This window comes from Oryzias latipes, chromosome 5 (genome assembly GCF_002234675.1).
Source record: "Oryzias latipes chromosome 5, ASM223467v1".
In the NCBI taxonomy this organism is placed as follows: Eukaryota; Metazoa; Chordata; class Actinopteri; order Beloniformes; family Adrianichthyidae; genus Oryzias; species Oryzias latipes.
Genome location: NC_019863.2, coordinates 7,034,263 through 7,050,303, shown reverse-complemented (window position 1 = coordinate 7,050,303; position 16,041 = coordinate 7,034,263). Strand labels below are relative to the sequence as shown.

The 16,041-nt window shown below is 40.0% G+C and overlaps 2 protein-coding genes across 3 annotated transcripts in view; one reads left to right on the top strand and one right to left on the bottom strand.

The window, feature by feature from the left end:
* The window catches only part of LOC101174659 (metabotropic glutamate receptor 2-like), a 48,057-nt gene extending 40,799 nt beyond the window's left edge, over positions 1 to 7,258 (top strand). Inside the window, exons 4-6 of the mRNA XM_004068730.4 lie at positions 556 to 1,619; positions 4,483 to 4,675; positions 5,909 to 7,258. Coding sequence (XP_004068778.1) covers positions 556 to 1,619; positions 4,483 to 4,675; positions 5,909 to 5,982 — 1,331 coding nt within the window. The 3' untranslated portion in view covers positions 5,983 to 7,258. The remainder of the gene's footprint in view (positions 1 to 555; positions 1,620 to 4,482; positions 4,676 to 5,908) is intronic.
* rrp9 (ribosomal RNA processing 9, U3 small nucleolar RNA binding protein) lies at positions 6,572 to 15,823 on the bottom strand. Of its 2 annotated transcripts, none has more exons than XM_011474767.3 (15): positions 15,570 to 15,823; positions 15,371 to 15,465; positions 14,500 to 14,612; positions 13,943 to 14,010; positions 13,195 to 13,236; positions 12,960 to 13,086; positions 12,742 to 12,866; positions 12,549 to 12,641; positions 12,354 to 12,454; positions 9,945 to 10,079; positions 8,346 to 8,408; positions 8,112 to 8,269; positions 7,871 to 7,950; positions 7,710 to 7,783; positions 6,572 to 6,825 (listed from the first exon to the last, which is right to left on the bottom strand). In XM_011474767.3, the coding sequence occupies exons 1-15, from the start codon at positions 15,651 to 15,653 to the stop codon at positions 6,726 to 6,728; spliced, it is 1,458 nt and encodes a 485-aa protein (XP_011473069.1). In that variant the 5' UTR covers positions 15,654 to 15,823; the 3' UTR covers positions 6,572 to 6,725. The 2 variants fall into 2 exon arrangements, with proteins under 2 accessions (XP_011473069.1, XP_004068655.1); XM_004068607.4 differs by having other exon boundaries at positions 8,124 to 8,269; positions 15,570 to 15,818.
* Positions 15,824 to 16,041: the final 218 nt, after the last annotated feature.

Genomic DNA, 16,041 nt, shown 5'->3' with positions numbered 1-16,041 from the left:
GGAAAATCCACTCCTGGGACTAATAAGAAGTACCGGTAAATATTTTACACCTCTAAATAATCATTCTGGGGGCTGGTGCCAACATGGTTTCCATTATTCACTGGTCGAATGCCAGAGTTTCTGCTAGTGTTTCCCTCGTCAGTGTTGGGTTCATTTACACATAAAGGCATCAGGCCAGAACACTGGCAGGAAAAATCCTTTGTTGTTGCCCCCAAAATTTAAAGCCAGCATCTTTAACCATTTTTCATTCTGTTTTGTGATTTTTTGCATTGCTCATATGAGTATTACATTTTTGTTCTCTTAAATTCAGAGAACAGAAAGCTCTTGATTATCTTACTAAATAAGTTATACTTTGTTCTTTATTTAACTACACGTTCTTCAAATTCCAAAGACAAACTAATTTTAAAAAATGGAAATCTACAACTTACATTTATCATTTTTAATAAAATTGCTTGGTGACTTTCTTTTTATACAGCATCAGAGGCTGATAGCAGAAGCTGCATGGATGGTAGCATATCACTTTAAGCCTTTGATGCATTTGTTTCTCTCCATCAGCTCCGTTTCGGCCTGCTGACACAGACAGCATGGTGCGCTTTGACTCTTTCGGTGATGGCATCAGCCGCTACAACATCTTTCACTACCACAAAGAAGACGGAAAGTTCACATACAGGAAAGTTGGCTACTGGGACCAGATCCTGACCCTCAACACCAGCCTGATACCCTGGCGGGGGCTTGTTCCCCCAACCTCGCAGTGCAGCGATCCCTGCAGGAAGAATGAGGTGAAGAGCATGCAGCCTGGAGATGTGTGCTGCTGGATCTGCATCCCCTGCCAGCCCTATCAGTATCTACAAGATGAGTTTACCTGTGCTGATTGCAGCTTTGGTCAGTGGCCGCTGGCTAACTTGACTGGCTGCTATGAGCTGCCTGAAGAGTACATTCGTTGGGAAGATGCCTGGGCGATCGGGCCCGTTGCCATCTCCTGCCTTGGCATCATGTGTACTCTCACGGTAGTGGGCCTGTTTCTGAAGCATAATGAAACACCTGTGGTCAAAGCAAGTGGGCGAGAGCTCACCTACATCCTCTTGCTGGGAGTGCTGATGTGCTACAGCATAACCTTCATCTACATTGCCAAACCTTCCACGACTGTCTGCACACTGAGACGGCTCGGCCTGGGCACGTCCTTTGCTGTGTGTTACTCAGCCCTGCTCACTAAGACCAATCGCATCGCTCGAATCTTCAGCGGGGTGAAGGATGGAGCTCAGAGGCCTCGTTTCATCAGCCCTGCCTCTCAAGTAGCCATATGTGGCGCTCTCATCTCTTGCCAGCTGCTGGTCGCTGTTATCTGGCTGCTGGTGGAGGTGCCGGGTGTTCGGAAGGAGGTGACCCCAGATAGGAGGAACGTGGTCACCCTCAAGTGCAACAGCAGAGACACAAGTATGCTGATGTCGCTCACATACAACTGCATCCTCATCATCCTGTGCACCGTTTATGCTTTCAAGACCAGAAAGTGCCCTGAAAACTTCAACGAGGCCAAGTTCATTGGGTTCACCATGTACACTACCTGTATCATCTGGCTTGCCTTCCAGCCCATCTTCTACGTGACTGCTAGTGATTACAGGGTAACAATGCACTGCATGACATATTCATAGCATACATTAAGTATTGATATTTGTTTAAACTTCTGCATAAAACCAGAGTCTATAAATGAATGCTACTTATGCGTTCACCCTCCCGTACAAGAAGGCCTCACTTGCACATTCTATTTGATCTCCATCATCCAAACTCATGAAAGCTGTTGTTGCTGCGTGGGCTGGAAGAGCCTTCAAGACAACAACAGACTCTGGAGCCAGATCAGACACGACTGCTGTGACAGAAATAATTAATTACAGCAAAATTGATCCATCAAACCGCTGCATTCTGCAGATCTTTCATCTCACATTATAGGTCCAAACAGATGAATTCTGTTCAGACGGGAGCTCTGCTGACCCTCACACCCACTTCACTGTGAGAAGCCATCATGAGCGCTTTTTGCCTTTGTGTTCCTCTCTATAGTCATGGGAAATGTGGCACATCTGCCACCAAAGACTAATTTTAGCTCCACAAAAATGCCAGTGAGTAAACAAGAGGTGAATGCATTCTGCATGCAGCCCACATTGGAATAAACACAAAAAGATCTGCAGTTATATACTTTTACCTGCAGGATCAGTAAAAGTAATGATGCAGAACTTCAGGGATACAGTAAAATTGACAACCTGAAGACTGAGGTGGACTGATACTGCCATGCCGTTTTGGTCAGGCAGTGCATTAAGGTCTTTGTTGTGCAAACATCTGTTGGAGGGGGGGGGGGGGGGGGGGGGGTTCACGGTACAGCCATGCACCTCTGGCTATTCATATCTCACTTCACTCAAACCATGAAGCAAAAACGCACCTTCACCAGTGCTCAGCAGGGTTGAAGTGGCCAGCAGGACAATGCAGCAGAGTGGAGAGCAGACACACTAATAAAACGAGTGAAAGCTTGGGCATTGAAAAAGACCCTCGTCCTTTCGGTGTTTGTGACAGAAATAATAATGGCTGTGAGTTCGGTTGATGCATTTCAAACATTGTAATAATAGAGTAACCTTGTTGCTCACTGAATTATGATGGGCTGAAGGTCTAAGAAACAGATACAACTACTCTTTGATGAAGAGACTTTGCAGTGGTAATGATAGAAATCTGGTGTTTGGCTGCAGAAAAGTTTTTTTTTTTACAATATAATTTTAGAACCATCACTTAAATCTGCAAAAGTTACAATATAATGTGCACGCTCAAAATAAAAATATTTATCTTTGAAATGGTTTCTCTAGAAATTATTTTTCTTATCTGCTCCTCGTCACCAAAGAGAAACGGCAGAGGTTTCCTTGGACTGAAACCAACAAACCAGCAACTTGCTGAAGTGCCCTTTGCTCCTAAGGCCTTAATAAATCCTTTTTTTGAGTTACAGAAAATAAAGCGTAAAACTTAACTCCTGAATGGGAGACAAATGAGTTCCCAAGTTAAGAAATATACAATTAGTTAAAGTCCCACTCTGGTCTTTTGATTTAAATAAAGAAATACTCAAAAATGCAAATTTCAGCTTAAGTTTCTTTATACATGTGTTGAGAAGAAATTCCACAAGAACACGTTAAAAACACAATTTTTTATCTTTCACAGATCTTGTCATAACCCAGCAGAACCCATGGGGTCAAATTTGACTGGTGTTTTTATTTTATTTTATTTATATAATTTTTTTTTTTTGGCCAATGTTAATTGTTGCTAACAAAAAAGAATTGACAATTTAACTTTAAAGGGGCTATATTATGCAGGGTTAGGGTTAGGCTTAGGGTTAAGTGTACTTTAATGTTCATTCCTTACAAAAGCCTTACACATAAACACACTTTCTCCACAGAGCTAATGGTGATCGGCAAACTTTTATATCTACAATGTGCACGTCCATTTTTGCGAAAGCTTGTTGTTTGTTTTCGTGGGTGAAACGCAGACTCGCTGCTGAGGCCGGCTCTAGGTTGACGTCATGAAATGCGCGACACCCACAAAGTGCAAAAGCCTCAGAGATCGAGTCGTCTTACTTCTGGGTAGGAAAAAGGCTCGCGAAAAAACCTCATGTTTCATAAAAAAACGAGTTATTTTGTGTGCCAAAGGTAATATATTATATAAATGATTATTGTTTACTATCAACGGCTTAAGAATAACATGGTATAAGCCCTTTCAAAGCCCAGAATAACATTGCTGGTGTTCTCCAGGGTTATATTAACCTTAAAAAAAGCTTTTCAAAAATCCCCTTAATGAATGCTTAACAACACATGTATTATATGAAAGAAAGATCTTTTAACTGCTCATGGTGTTTCATATTATTTAGCTGTTCTTTTATTTGACAGGGCATTTTGGGGGGGACTCCCTCACGCTACGTTGGTGCAAATAACCGTTCCCAGACTGCAGGGATAACCTGTGGGCCGGCTCAGACGATGCTCTGGGGGGTGAGGGGGGAGGGGGGTGACCCCTGCAGTCCACTTTCTTTAGCTGCAGTTAGACTAACAGCTGACTTTCAGGGACAGCCAGCTGTGCTTATCATGTGCTCTTCTTCTTGTCCTCATATTCATGCACACAAGAATTCAGCATTTAATAGCCAACATGCATAATTGAAATCTTAACACACATCCATAATTGAAACTGGAAATGTGGCAACAATTCAGGAATATCTATTTGACTCAAATCAGTAAAGACATTTATTTGGTTTTGATGTTGATGCTGAATTAGGAACACTCTAAAAAAGTAGGGAAAATACATTTAAATGATTTGTTTTTAATTATTTTCTTTAATTTCCTTTCATTTGATTGTATACATACAGACTTTTTAGTTATGTGTGCATTTCCACACTATTTGGACACTCTGGGAAAAGGAGTTGAATGACTAAATGAGGGATTGATAATCAGACTTGTGTTTTTGCAGGTGCAGACCACCACTATGTGCATCTCTGTTAGTCTGAGCGGTTCTGTGGTTCTCGGCTGCCTGTTTGCCCCCAAAGTCCACATCATCCTGTTCCAGCCCCAGAAGAACGTGGCCACACTCCGAGTCACAGCCAACCGCTTCAGCGCCACAGTGTCCACGTTTGTTTCTGCCCCCAGCTCAAGCTGCTCCAAAGGTGCACACACGCACACACGCACACACGCACACACACACACACACACCCCCACACCCACACACACACGCACACACACACACACACACACACACCCCCACACCCACACACACACACACACATATACTGTGCTTTGGTGTTGGGGTTTCCTTGGGCTTAAATCCCAAGGTGGCGTTGGTAAATTAGACCGAAGGTCCTTAGATGAGTCCTTCTTGCCACACTATCATTCTTGACACTCTTTAGTCATACACATCAAACCTGAAACTCTCCTCCACCCGTTCAAAGCTGCTTGCACATTCCTCTTCCTCCACCTTCCTCACCTCTGCCCCCTTTAACCCTTGTGTTATCTTAGATGACCCCACCCTTACATTGACGTGTTCTCCCTACCATGATAAAGGTGGATAAAGGTGGAAAGATTTCATGTAATCCATGGACACCAGTGAAGATCACTAATCATTGAAGAAAAAAGGTTCAGAGCACTGTCTAGTGGGTCTAGATGACCCCACTCCCAATGTTAAAGTGCCTAGGATAGCACAAGGGTTAATCTCGCCATTTCACTTCAGTTCCTCTTATTTGCACGCATACTGTCTTGCTGTTCTGCATTTGTCTCTTCTATAACAAATCTCCACCTGCTCCCTGACATTTCTTTCTTGGAGACTTTTACTAGAACCAAAAATTGGAAGTCTTTCATTTCTTTAAAAATATAAAAAGCTTCTCTTGTTCATATGGAATAAAAATCGCATTGGCAGAATCCCTAAACATAAAGTAGCTGGGAAAGATAATGTGAACGGTGTTGATTTAAATTAGCACGTTAAAGAGGTTTTGTAGCAACAATAGTTTTAATATTCATGAACCACATTTCCCTTGGGCATGGCAGCACATCTAAAAGATATTTTGGGAAATAACGTTCAAGTATCTTATTCACTCGATTGCATAGAAAAAAACTCCACAAATGTTTAAAAGCTTCAAATGTATTTTTTTTTAAACTTTGCAAATTAAATAATAGGGTTTCCTGCAACTTCAGGCATTTAGACAAACTTTTCAGACAGCTGAACACCAAGTTGCAGCAGTGAATCATTTTCTATCCAACATTTAAGAATTAAACAATTATTGGAAGTTTTTATTCATTAGTTCACTTTGACACACAGTCCCACACAACCTTTTATGTCTGCTTCACACTCTCATGGCTCATCAGTGAAAACTCATTTGGCTAACATCGCTGCTCCCCCCCCAAAGGATCTGCCTCCAACTATGTACCAGCTGTCTGTAACGGCCGTGAAGTGGTGGACTCCACAACATCCTCTTTGTAAAATCATGGAGCCCTGGTCCACGCAGAGGAGCATCCTTTCATCAGCGAGGCTGGACTGGCTTTGACGGACCCTCCATCCCATCTCAATTTGCAGAGATGACCGCCGGGTTAGACCACGCCCACAGCAGCAGTTCGGTCTCTGGAAGTTAACTTTGGTTTTTCATGTCAAAAAGTATGTATTAAGTGGAAAGCCTGTGTAGATTTTAAATGCTGTAATCTCCTTGGTTTACAGATAGCCTTGTCCTCCAAGAGTCTTATTAAATGAGTGCTTGTGAAGCAATAGTGCAAATTACAAAAGGTATTCTTGTCTCAACAGTGGTGTGAATATATCCAATGTTTTAGACATTAAAGTTGTGATAAATGTAGCCCTTAATAAATGAAACATCCGAGTAACCTCAGTGAATGGTGAAGTTAGAAACTATAAAAGAATTCTGTTCATGTCAACTGGTATTTAATTGTGTGCTTTCTTGGACTTTGTGTAAATACATTTCTTTTTTGTATTAAAACAAAAACTAAATTTCATTCATACCCATTTGGAATTTCTTTCCTCCTAAGAGCGGTCTAGGTGTGAACATTTAAAAGACATTGAATAAGGGAAATAGATGCTGCATTTATTTACTCCTTTAGTTAGAAAGTTAAACGTACAAAGAAGCCATGTCTCAAACTGAAACTTAAAGATTTGAAATTAAAAAAAAAAAATTGTGAAAAGGTACAACTTTTAAACCGAACATACAAAACTGTTCATTATTGGGTTGTCTTGGGTTCCTCTGAACTTGGTTTTCTTTTCAGAGGAATTATGAAGATTCCATTTTTGGCTTCCTTTAGCCTCCACCATCGGCCCAACCTGCAAAAATAAACACAACATAACCGTGGTAAGTGATGTATACCTCACACATGCATGGAGGTGGGCTAATGCAATCACAAATGCTCATAAAAGCTTTTCTAACAATTATTTGGTTCCATTAAATCCAAGTTTTACTTTAAATTAGCTTTATTTAAAAAACAATTGATTAATTAAAATGTACAAATTAAATAACACATTTTAAGTTACAGCAAAAATATTTACCAAGACAAATTAGATCATATAATCAAGAAAAATGAAAAAGAAACATTTTCTCAAGGAAACTTTCAAACTGAGTTACTTTGTTAGGACCATGCTTATTTTAAGGGTCTGATATAACAAATGACTTGTAAATCATTTTACACTGATTATTTTGTAAGTTTTTATTTTGTTCTCTAAATGAAAATAAACTGTTTAATAAAGATTTTCCTCATCACTTCAGTGAGTTAATGTACATGAAACAGGTTTTCCTTTTACCTAAATCACGAGGTAAACAAGTGGGAATTAGCTTTTGTATCTTAGACATTGGTCTGAATGTGGTTTCTACCTTTTCTTGGTTTTAGATCTTTTTAAATTGTGTTTCTTATGATTACAGCATCTTTTATTTTGTACCGCGTGCAGCACTTCCGTCTGTTTTACAGGCCGGTGACCGTGTATTAGGTTAAAGTTAAAAACGTGTTACAATCTAAACTAGTGAAGTTAAATTGGTTTATTTTTCCTTTGATCCATGTCACGTTTAATGAAAGTGTCAAGCCTGAGCAAGGATGTCATTTTCTTCTTGCGATGGTAAAAGCCTGCCATCTAGTGGAAGTTGCATGTATGAACATAAAAAAAAAGTCATTAGAAAGTCTGCGGTTTCTATGGAAACGTGCCCTCTGGTTTGTTACCTGTGCTCCTGTCCAACTCCCGCCACCAGGAAATGACCAGAGCTGGAAAACTTTAAATCGTTGACAAAACCTGACTGTGAAGGGAAAAAAAAAAAAGCAAATAAATAACAGAAGGATGTAAAAAGAGCTTAATTTTACGAAGAACAAATGAGAAAGCTCACCACCGGCACGCTGAACAAAAGCTCTAACCCACGATAATGCTGCCCACATTTCCACACATTCACCTGGGAGTTGTGAGAACCTGCAGAAAGCACCACATATTACCCCAACTCACTCCTCAGATCTCATCTTCAATTAAAAAAAAATGTAATCTATTCCCCCAATAGAGTTGTTTATTAATTTGACGGCCTAATAGAGTCTAATAAATGTATCCTGCAGGTAACCATTAAAGACGACTCTCACAGCCAGAGGCACCTGAGGCAACAGCATCTGAGTTCTGAAGGGCTGCTACAGAGGACACCCAGTGCGGCTGCTCCAGCCCCGCGTCACCATGACAACCGTGAGCCTGCTTCACAGTGCTGAGAGGCTTCTTCTTGTTGACGCTCCAAAGAGACACAGAGCTGAGGAGCATAAAACAGTCTGTTAGCAAAATGACACCCCCGTTAAAAGAAAAATAAATAAAAGAGCAACTCTCACCCATCGTCTGCTCCTGTTATCATGTGCTCCTCGTTGATGAGTTGGATGCAGTCAATCGAGCCTCTGAGGAAGAGACGGGTTAAAGCCAGACATGACAACGATGAATTGGGAGCTCAAATCTATTTATGGAGGATTTTCTGCTTTCTGTAAAGCCCAGCTTGGACACGAATGTATGAATATGTAAGAGGAATCCATTTCATGGTTTGTATTTCAGGACTCCTCTGATTCAAGCATTACTTTTTAAAAACATTTAACCAGAGAGGATTTTTAGCTACTTTAATGTGAACGTTGGAAAACTAACCATTGAAACTCCTAAAGCCTGTAGCCGCACGTCTTAATCAAACTCCTGAGATTCTGATTTCTTGTCATTATGGTTCTTTGATCTCACAGCTGATCTTTGACCCCTTCAATGAGTTACACATCAGTGGGGTGTTGAGAAGAAAAGACATGTTAATGGAGCTTCATAACTGATCTGGTCACTGTAAGCAGAGGTGAAAGTAGATCTTTGGTTTTCCCGGTTTAACAAGTTTCATCCAAATCATTTTTTAATAGCAGTAAATGCAGATTAGGGGTTAATGAATAAGCGATGAATTGAGTTATTCAACCAGAATGATCTGTCTGATTCAAGTTAATTGAATCAAATCGAACTATACCACTATAAAAAAATCGATTCCAAATTAAATACAGTGATCCCTCGCTAAAACGCGGTTTACTTTTCACGGTTTCGCTACTTCACGGATTTGCATCGTGCATTGTGTTCTGCATTCTGATTGGCTAAAAAGTCACTCCGCTTCTTCTCTACCTGTGCGTCAATAACGTTGCAGTTTAATATGTAAATGTACGTAAATCAGCTTGCCAAATTTACATTACGTACGTGCAAATTCTCTTGATGGCGGCATGTCGGTGTATAAGGATCTTTTTGCAAAGCAGAAAAAAGAGCGACAACAACTGCCTATCACTATGCTCTTCTCCCGAAACAAACACAGCTGCACCGCGGGCTTCAGAAGAAGAAAACACTGCAGAGCGGAGTCAGGATGCAGTGGCCTCAGTCTGAAGAGCAGTGAAATACACCTGAGTCACTATTTGTCTGACTGTACTTTGTATTTTTTTCATAATCATTTTAAATTTTCTTCCGTTTAATCCAATTACTCGGGTCGCGGTGGGCGGGGCTAATCTCCGCGATTTGAAGCCTTCTGTTCACATCGATGATTAAAATTATTATTTGACAGTACAGTACAGAAGTTATTTGTTGAAAAAAACGTTTCTAAAATACTTTGATTTGTGAAAAAAATGCTTGAGCCTGTTTGTTCTTTCTTTTCAACGTATAATAGAGTATTTAATTGTATAATAATTGCATAAAAAATAGAAGTTTCTACTTTTGTCTATCACGGGGTCTTTTTGGAACGTAACCCCCGCGAAAAACAAGGGTTTACTGTAAATTGAAGACAACCAATCTTGGAAAATCCTATTTGGATGGGGAAATGGTAGGTTTATTTTACTATAACATAAACACACATTGGCTTTTCCAGTGTTCTATTTTTTAAAGATGCACCTATGATGGCAGGACATAAAGGCCCCGTCATCTTTGAGGAGACTCACTCGTGTCCGTGGAACACCAGCTGAGACTCCTCTGCAATCTTCCAGACTCTGACGGTGCCATCCCGCCCCCCTGCCGTCACACAGCGTTCACGGCTTAAGCTGTCCAGGCCTGTGATGGCGTCTTGATGGCCAAAACTACACAGAATTGATAAAAAGCAGTTCAAATAAAGGATCAGTTGAAAAGAGCTTAAAAAATGAAGGACAAAAAAAACCAAAAAATCTCTGAAACTATTGAATTGAAACAAACAAAACAACATCTATTTCTCTGATTGATTTTAAGACTCCTGTGGGATTTTCTCCAACTCAACACCAGCATTGAGCATAATTCATGCCATGTAAAAAAGTGTTTTTAAGACATACCCACTCCATGATGTTTTTTTATTCAGTGATTTGGTCTTCAACTTGACTTTGACTCAATATTTTCTTTTAAGTCTCGGGCAAAGGAATTAGTTGTTTTTTTCCAGATTCTCATCTCAAGAGTGTTTCTTCAGTTAATTTGAGTTTCATGCTTGAGCAGAACTGAGATGTAAAGAGAACTGGAAGGTTTCATTTCCAGAATGTCATTTTGTTCACATAAACTTAAACAGATTCCTGGTCCTAACAAAAGAGCATCCTGAAAAGCCAAGACAAGAACCTTCAAATGCCTCATTTCAAAGAATGTCCATTTAAAAAAAATAAATGAAGTCCCACTCCTGGTGGTATGGAAACGGGTGGTGCTTACAAGTTAATTCATAGGACATAAACCGATAAAAACACATAGGATGAGATCAATTACTGTTACAAAACTCAATACAATTAAATTCAGCATAGGACAAGTTAGAAACCAAGAGAGAAATGCTAGTTTGTGCACAAAAGTCTTCAAATAAAATCTGAACTAAATGTTTTAGACGTTTGTGCCCCTTCCAACTTGTGTATAAAATCTTTGAGGATTTAGGAACTAGAGTTGATAGTCATTAAAATTGTCCTCCCTCTCACACACACAGCACACTTTAAGGGCCTATATCATGCAGACTCATCTCTTTTAAGCTTTTAAATGTATTATAATATAATGTTCATGAAACGTGGCTGGGTCTATGCCGTGGTGCAGCGGAAGGGCGGTCGACCCATGATCGTAATATTGCAGGTTCAATTCCCGCCTTGCACACCCATGTGTCGATGTGTCCTTAGGCAAGACACTGAACCCGACCTTGCCTCTTGTGGAAGGTTGGCGCCAGTATTCGGCAGTGTGTGAATGTGTGTGTGACTGTAAAGCACTTTGGGCCTTGAAAAAGGTAGTGAAGCGCTATATTAGTATACGCTAGGGCTGCACGATATGAGGAAAACTTGCGATATGCGATAATGATCAATATTGCGATAACGATATATTTACGGTAAATAAACAAATAGAAAAATAAACAAAAACATCATTCCCATTTCATTGCAACAGTTTAAAAATTATACTCCAAATGACCCTCATCGACATGGGGGACAAACGTCAGGGTGGCTAACCATGGTCCTCAAGAGCCTCAACCCTGTCTGTTTTCCAATTCTCCCTAGACTGCTCGATAATGATAACCAAAATCAGGTGTGTTCAGTCAATCAGGATGTGAAATCACTTGAGTCAGCCAATCAACAGCAAGCTGGTTAAGGAGAGCTGGAAAACAGGCAGGGTTGAGGCTCTTCAGGACCAGGGTTAACATAATAGGCCTCCATCTGATTGGTCAACAATGGGAAGGCGTCCATCTGATTGGTCAAAGCATAAAGGGATTTATTTGATGTGTTAAATGCTTCAAGCTGCTAGAAGATTGTTTTAACACATTTTGGGTTTGCGATTTATTGCGATATTCGCCGTCTTTTGCGATATGCCTATTGCAGAGCTGGATATTGCGATAACGATAAATTTGCGGTATATTGTGCAGGCCTAGTATACGCCATTTACCATTTCCCATAAGTATGACAACAATCCCAAACACAGGAAGGAGGGCCTTTGTAAGAAGCATTTCAAGGTCCTTGAGTGGCCAAAGCCAAAATACCAGCAACAGTTCTGAAAACCTTGTGAAGACTTAACCTTTGACTGCTGTCATTGCCAACAAAGGTATGTAACACAGAATTGAGTTTAACTTTAGTTATTAACCAAATACTTAATTCCCACCATAATTTACAAATAAACTCTTTAAAAATAAGACAATGCGATTTTCTGGATGTTTTTCTTGTTTTGTCTCCCATAGTTCAGGTTTATCTTTAATGAAAATTACAGGCCTCTCATCTTTTTATGTGAACTTGCACGCTTGGTGGCTGAATACTTTTCTGCCTCACTGTATGGATAGAGTTGACTCTGAAAGGCGTAACAATAGCATCATATTTGTCCTCTAAAAATAGAAACCGTAGTAAACATGGTTTAGGAATAGTGTGGTTTAGTTGGATACTTACAGGGTTTCCACATATGCGTTCTCATCAACGTTCCACACCTTGACCGAACGATCATGAGAAGCACTGTATAAATCATGAGTTCCCTTCCTGAATGACAGACCCTGAAAAATGACAGAAGAGCTGCCAATCACCCAAACTGGTGACCCACATTAAAGGGGCGGAAGCTAAATGTAGGACAATGTATGCAAGACATACCGACACGGGGCCTTTATGTCCTGTAAATTTATACAGATGTTTACAAGTCTCTCCCTCCCAAATCATGATGAGTTTATTCGTGTCTCCTGAGGCCTGAGAAAACCAAAAACAATATGTTTTACACTTGATGGCGTCCTTCTTATGACGCTGTCGACCATAAAAATGAAAGAGGATAAATGAAAAGAGGCCTCACCAGGTATTTTCCGTCAGATGATAAGGCCATACACAGAATGTGAGCAGTGTGTCCTACGTGGCGTTCCTCTGTCCCCTTCCTGCCACCTGGTATTGTGTGCAGCTTCTTGCCACTAGCAATATCCCCTAACAGGAAGAAGGATAAAATGTATTCACTTACATTTGTCAGAAATGAAGGTAATTCAATGCGATAAAGAGTTAATTTTTGTGTACACTGACATTTGATGATGGAGCAGTCTTTGGCACCAGAAAAGATGCACTTGTCATCGGGGGTTAAGACCAGGCAAGTGATGGGAAGCTTGTGTCCCCTTAACACCCGGATCTCTGTAGAATCTGGTGCAATGAGCTGAAAAAGACATCATCATCAACAAGTTTATACAATTATCTACAGTTTTATTTTTCAAGTATATGGGTTCAAGTGACTTTTAAAAAGGAAGAAAAATTAAAGTCATACCTCTTTGGCAATTAACCGCTGGAGCTTTCCCTGCTGTTCAAGCTTTGAAGAAAATACAGGAGTTAAAAAAAAACATAGTAAAAAGCAGAAATAATAAATAATAAAGACCCACTCCAAAGGAAATCGTGCTTTTGCTGTTTTTAACTTGTTCTTGTAGAATGTTTCGCATGATGGAGGACATGGATAAAGGAAATCAAGATGAAAATTACGAATATTTCTTTATTTAAATTGTTCTGAATCAGGAGCTGACCATATAATGCAGCTTGAACAGCTTGTAGCAGGTATAGGTGCTACAGTGGGCGGGCCATAAGCTCCCTGCTCAGCTGCATTGTGATGCATTCACTTCCATGCATGTCTTCATTTTCCTTGTCTGAGCCGGAATCTGGGTCAAACTGTACGGCTGGATAGCTTCAACTTTGCCTGCCATTTGTGTTACACAGCTAATGTCGGGTTGGGAGGGGCTGTCTGTTAACAGGAGAGAGTGTAAAAGAGATGATGGGAAGTCTGAGCAGGCTTACCCCCGCGCCAACAGTCCAGCCCACAACTCAGCGGTGAATTTTTAATGATCTACTGCTGCTCTTCAAAACGGTCCTTGACAACGACAGTTTTTTTTTTTTTTAATTTTGGCTAAAAACTGCATAATCATAATTAAAAGACTACTGGGAACTCTTTTACAACAGATCACAAGATGACTGGAATGGGACTTTAACAGCTTTTTGGAACCTGTTCAACAGAAGACACGTCTCACCACTTTTTCTTGTAATCTTCCAGCGATCAGATCCGTCTCAAAGTGTTCATCTTCTGCCTTTTTTTCCTCTGAGGAGGAAAAACTGTGTTAAACCTTTTTACTCAGAGTGTCCTGTTGATTTTAAAGCTGTGTATTAGGGCTGCACGATATGAGGAAAACTTGCGATACGAGTGATCAATATTGCGATAATGATATAAATTTGCGGTACATAAACAAATGGCAAAACAACCAAAAATATCATTCCCATTTCATTGTAACAGTTTCAAATTTATACTCCAAATAACCCTCGTCGAGGTAGGATGCAAACATCTAACATAAAAGGGCTCATGTGATTGGTCAACAACGTGTAAGGGTCCATCCGATTGGTCAAATGCATAAATGGATTTATTTGATTCGTTATATGCTTCAAGCTGTCATAAGATTGTTTTAAGACATTTAAGGTAACAATTTCCTGTGATTTTTGATGACTTTTGCGATATGCATATTGCACAGCTTGATATCGCGATAACAATAAATTTGCGGTATATTGTGCAGACCTACTGTGTATCCAACTTTACCTTCTTCCCTTAGCTGTTCAAGGTAAAGTTTGGCCAATCTGAGTTTCTTCTCTTGGGGAGTCTCATCGTACCCTCCATCTTCTTTGGGTTGCCTCTTTTTTGACACTGGGGGACTAAAATGATTAAAAAAAAAAGAAAAAGAAAGTGTCTATTTGCACGTACTTTCCCAAATACATGCGACCAGTGCTGAACTTTTTCCTTGGCTGCACAGACCCAAAGGAAGGATCAAGGTTAGGATTAAACCACCAAATGGTTCCTGAGTGCTGCTGTTTCTGCAGCTCACCGCTCCTCCAGGGGATGGATCAAACGCAAAGAACACATTTCACACACCTAGGAGCGTGACAACTAATCTGACTTTAAATTTATGTTGAATTATAAATATGTGCAGCCAACAACATACTTCAGCATTAGGCGCACATAAATGCTCGCGGGTGGCGCAGCAATGTGCATCTTGGTTGCACGTATTACATGTGGCCAGCATGAATATATCCAGCAGTTTCTGTGAAATGCGTGCGAATAACAGCCTTAAAAAAAGATAAAAAATAAAAGAAAAACTCCTATTGTTGGAGACTTGCATAATCTCAGAGCAAAAACGCGTTAAAAAACAACTGTGGTATATTAGTAGAGTTCAATATAGTATTATTTATACGTTACATAGAGTTAGTTATTTTTTGTATCATTTAGACTTAAGTTAAACCTAAATGGATGCAATCTTCTGGAATACAATTTTTTAAACAGAATCATTATAAAGCTATAAATAACTTTCAAAGGGCTGCATCTGTATGTAGTGGATGCATGTATTATTTTTTTTAATATAAATTGTTTTCAGAATATTGTAAAGTCTTCTTAGTTTAGGCGAACATGAACGCACCCTTCTGTTTCAGACTCGCTAGATATCTCCTCGTTGTGTTTGCTGCTGGCTTTCTTGGCTCGTAACTTGCTCTTCCCATCTGCGGCATCACCAACCTATAACAAAAGACAAACGAGACATTTTTAAGTCATTCGGGTAACCGTCCCATCAGTTTTCGACATGATCATCATAGCTAGCTTGATTCTTGCTAGTAATGTACCTTTCGTTTGAGTCCTGCTGTGTTTTTGCCCTTTTTTGCCGACTGGGAAGCAACGTTTGACTTTATAAAGAATGACGAAGACATACTGACGTCTTACAAGCAGCCTTATCTAAATAAATTATTGCTATGGCTGTTCAACTTCATAGCACCAAGTCTACAGTGAACCCATGTGGGTAAACGGCATGCAGAGCTCCTTCTTGTGTAGTTTTATGACGGTTGCTAAACACCAGAATGGTGCATTACCGCCACCACCTGGCCTGGAGTGTGGCTTGAGTGCTTTATTGTGTCCTACTCAAGGCAAATTCTATTCGCCCCATCAAGCGTGTCTTCTTTAAAAATGGAATCAAATATACATAACTGTACTTTTTTCTTAAAATAGCATAAATATTCAGTTATTCAACCTGTTTTCAGTGTGTCTCTATGCCTTGCATACTATTTACATTTCAATAGTACATGTTACACGGTTTAAATA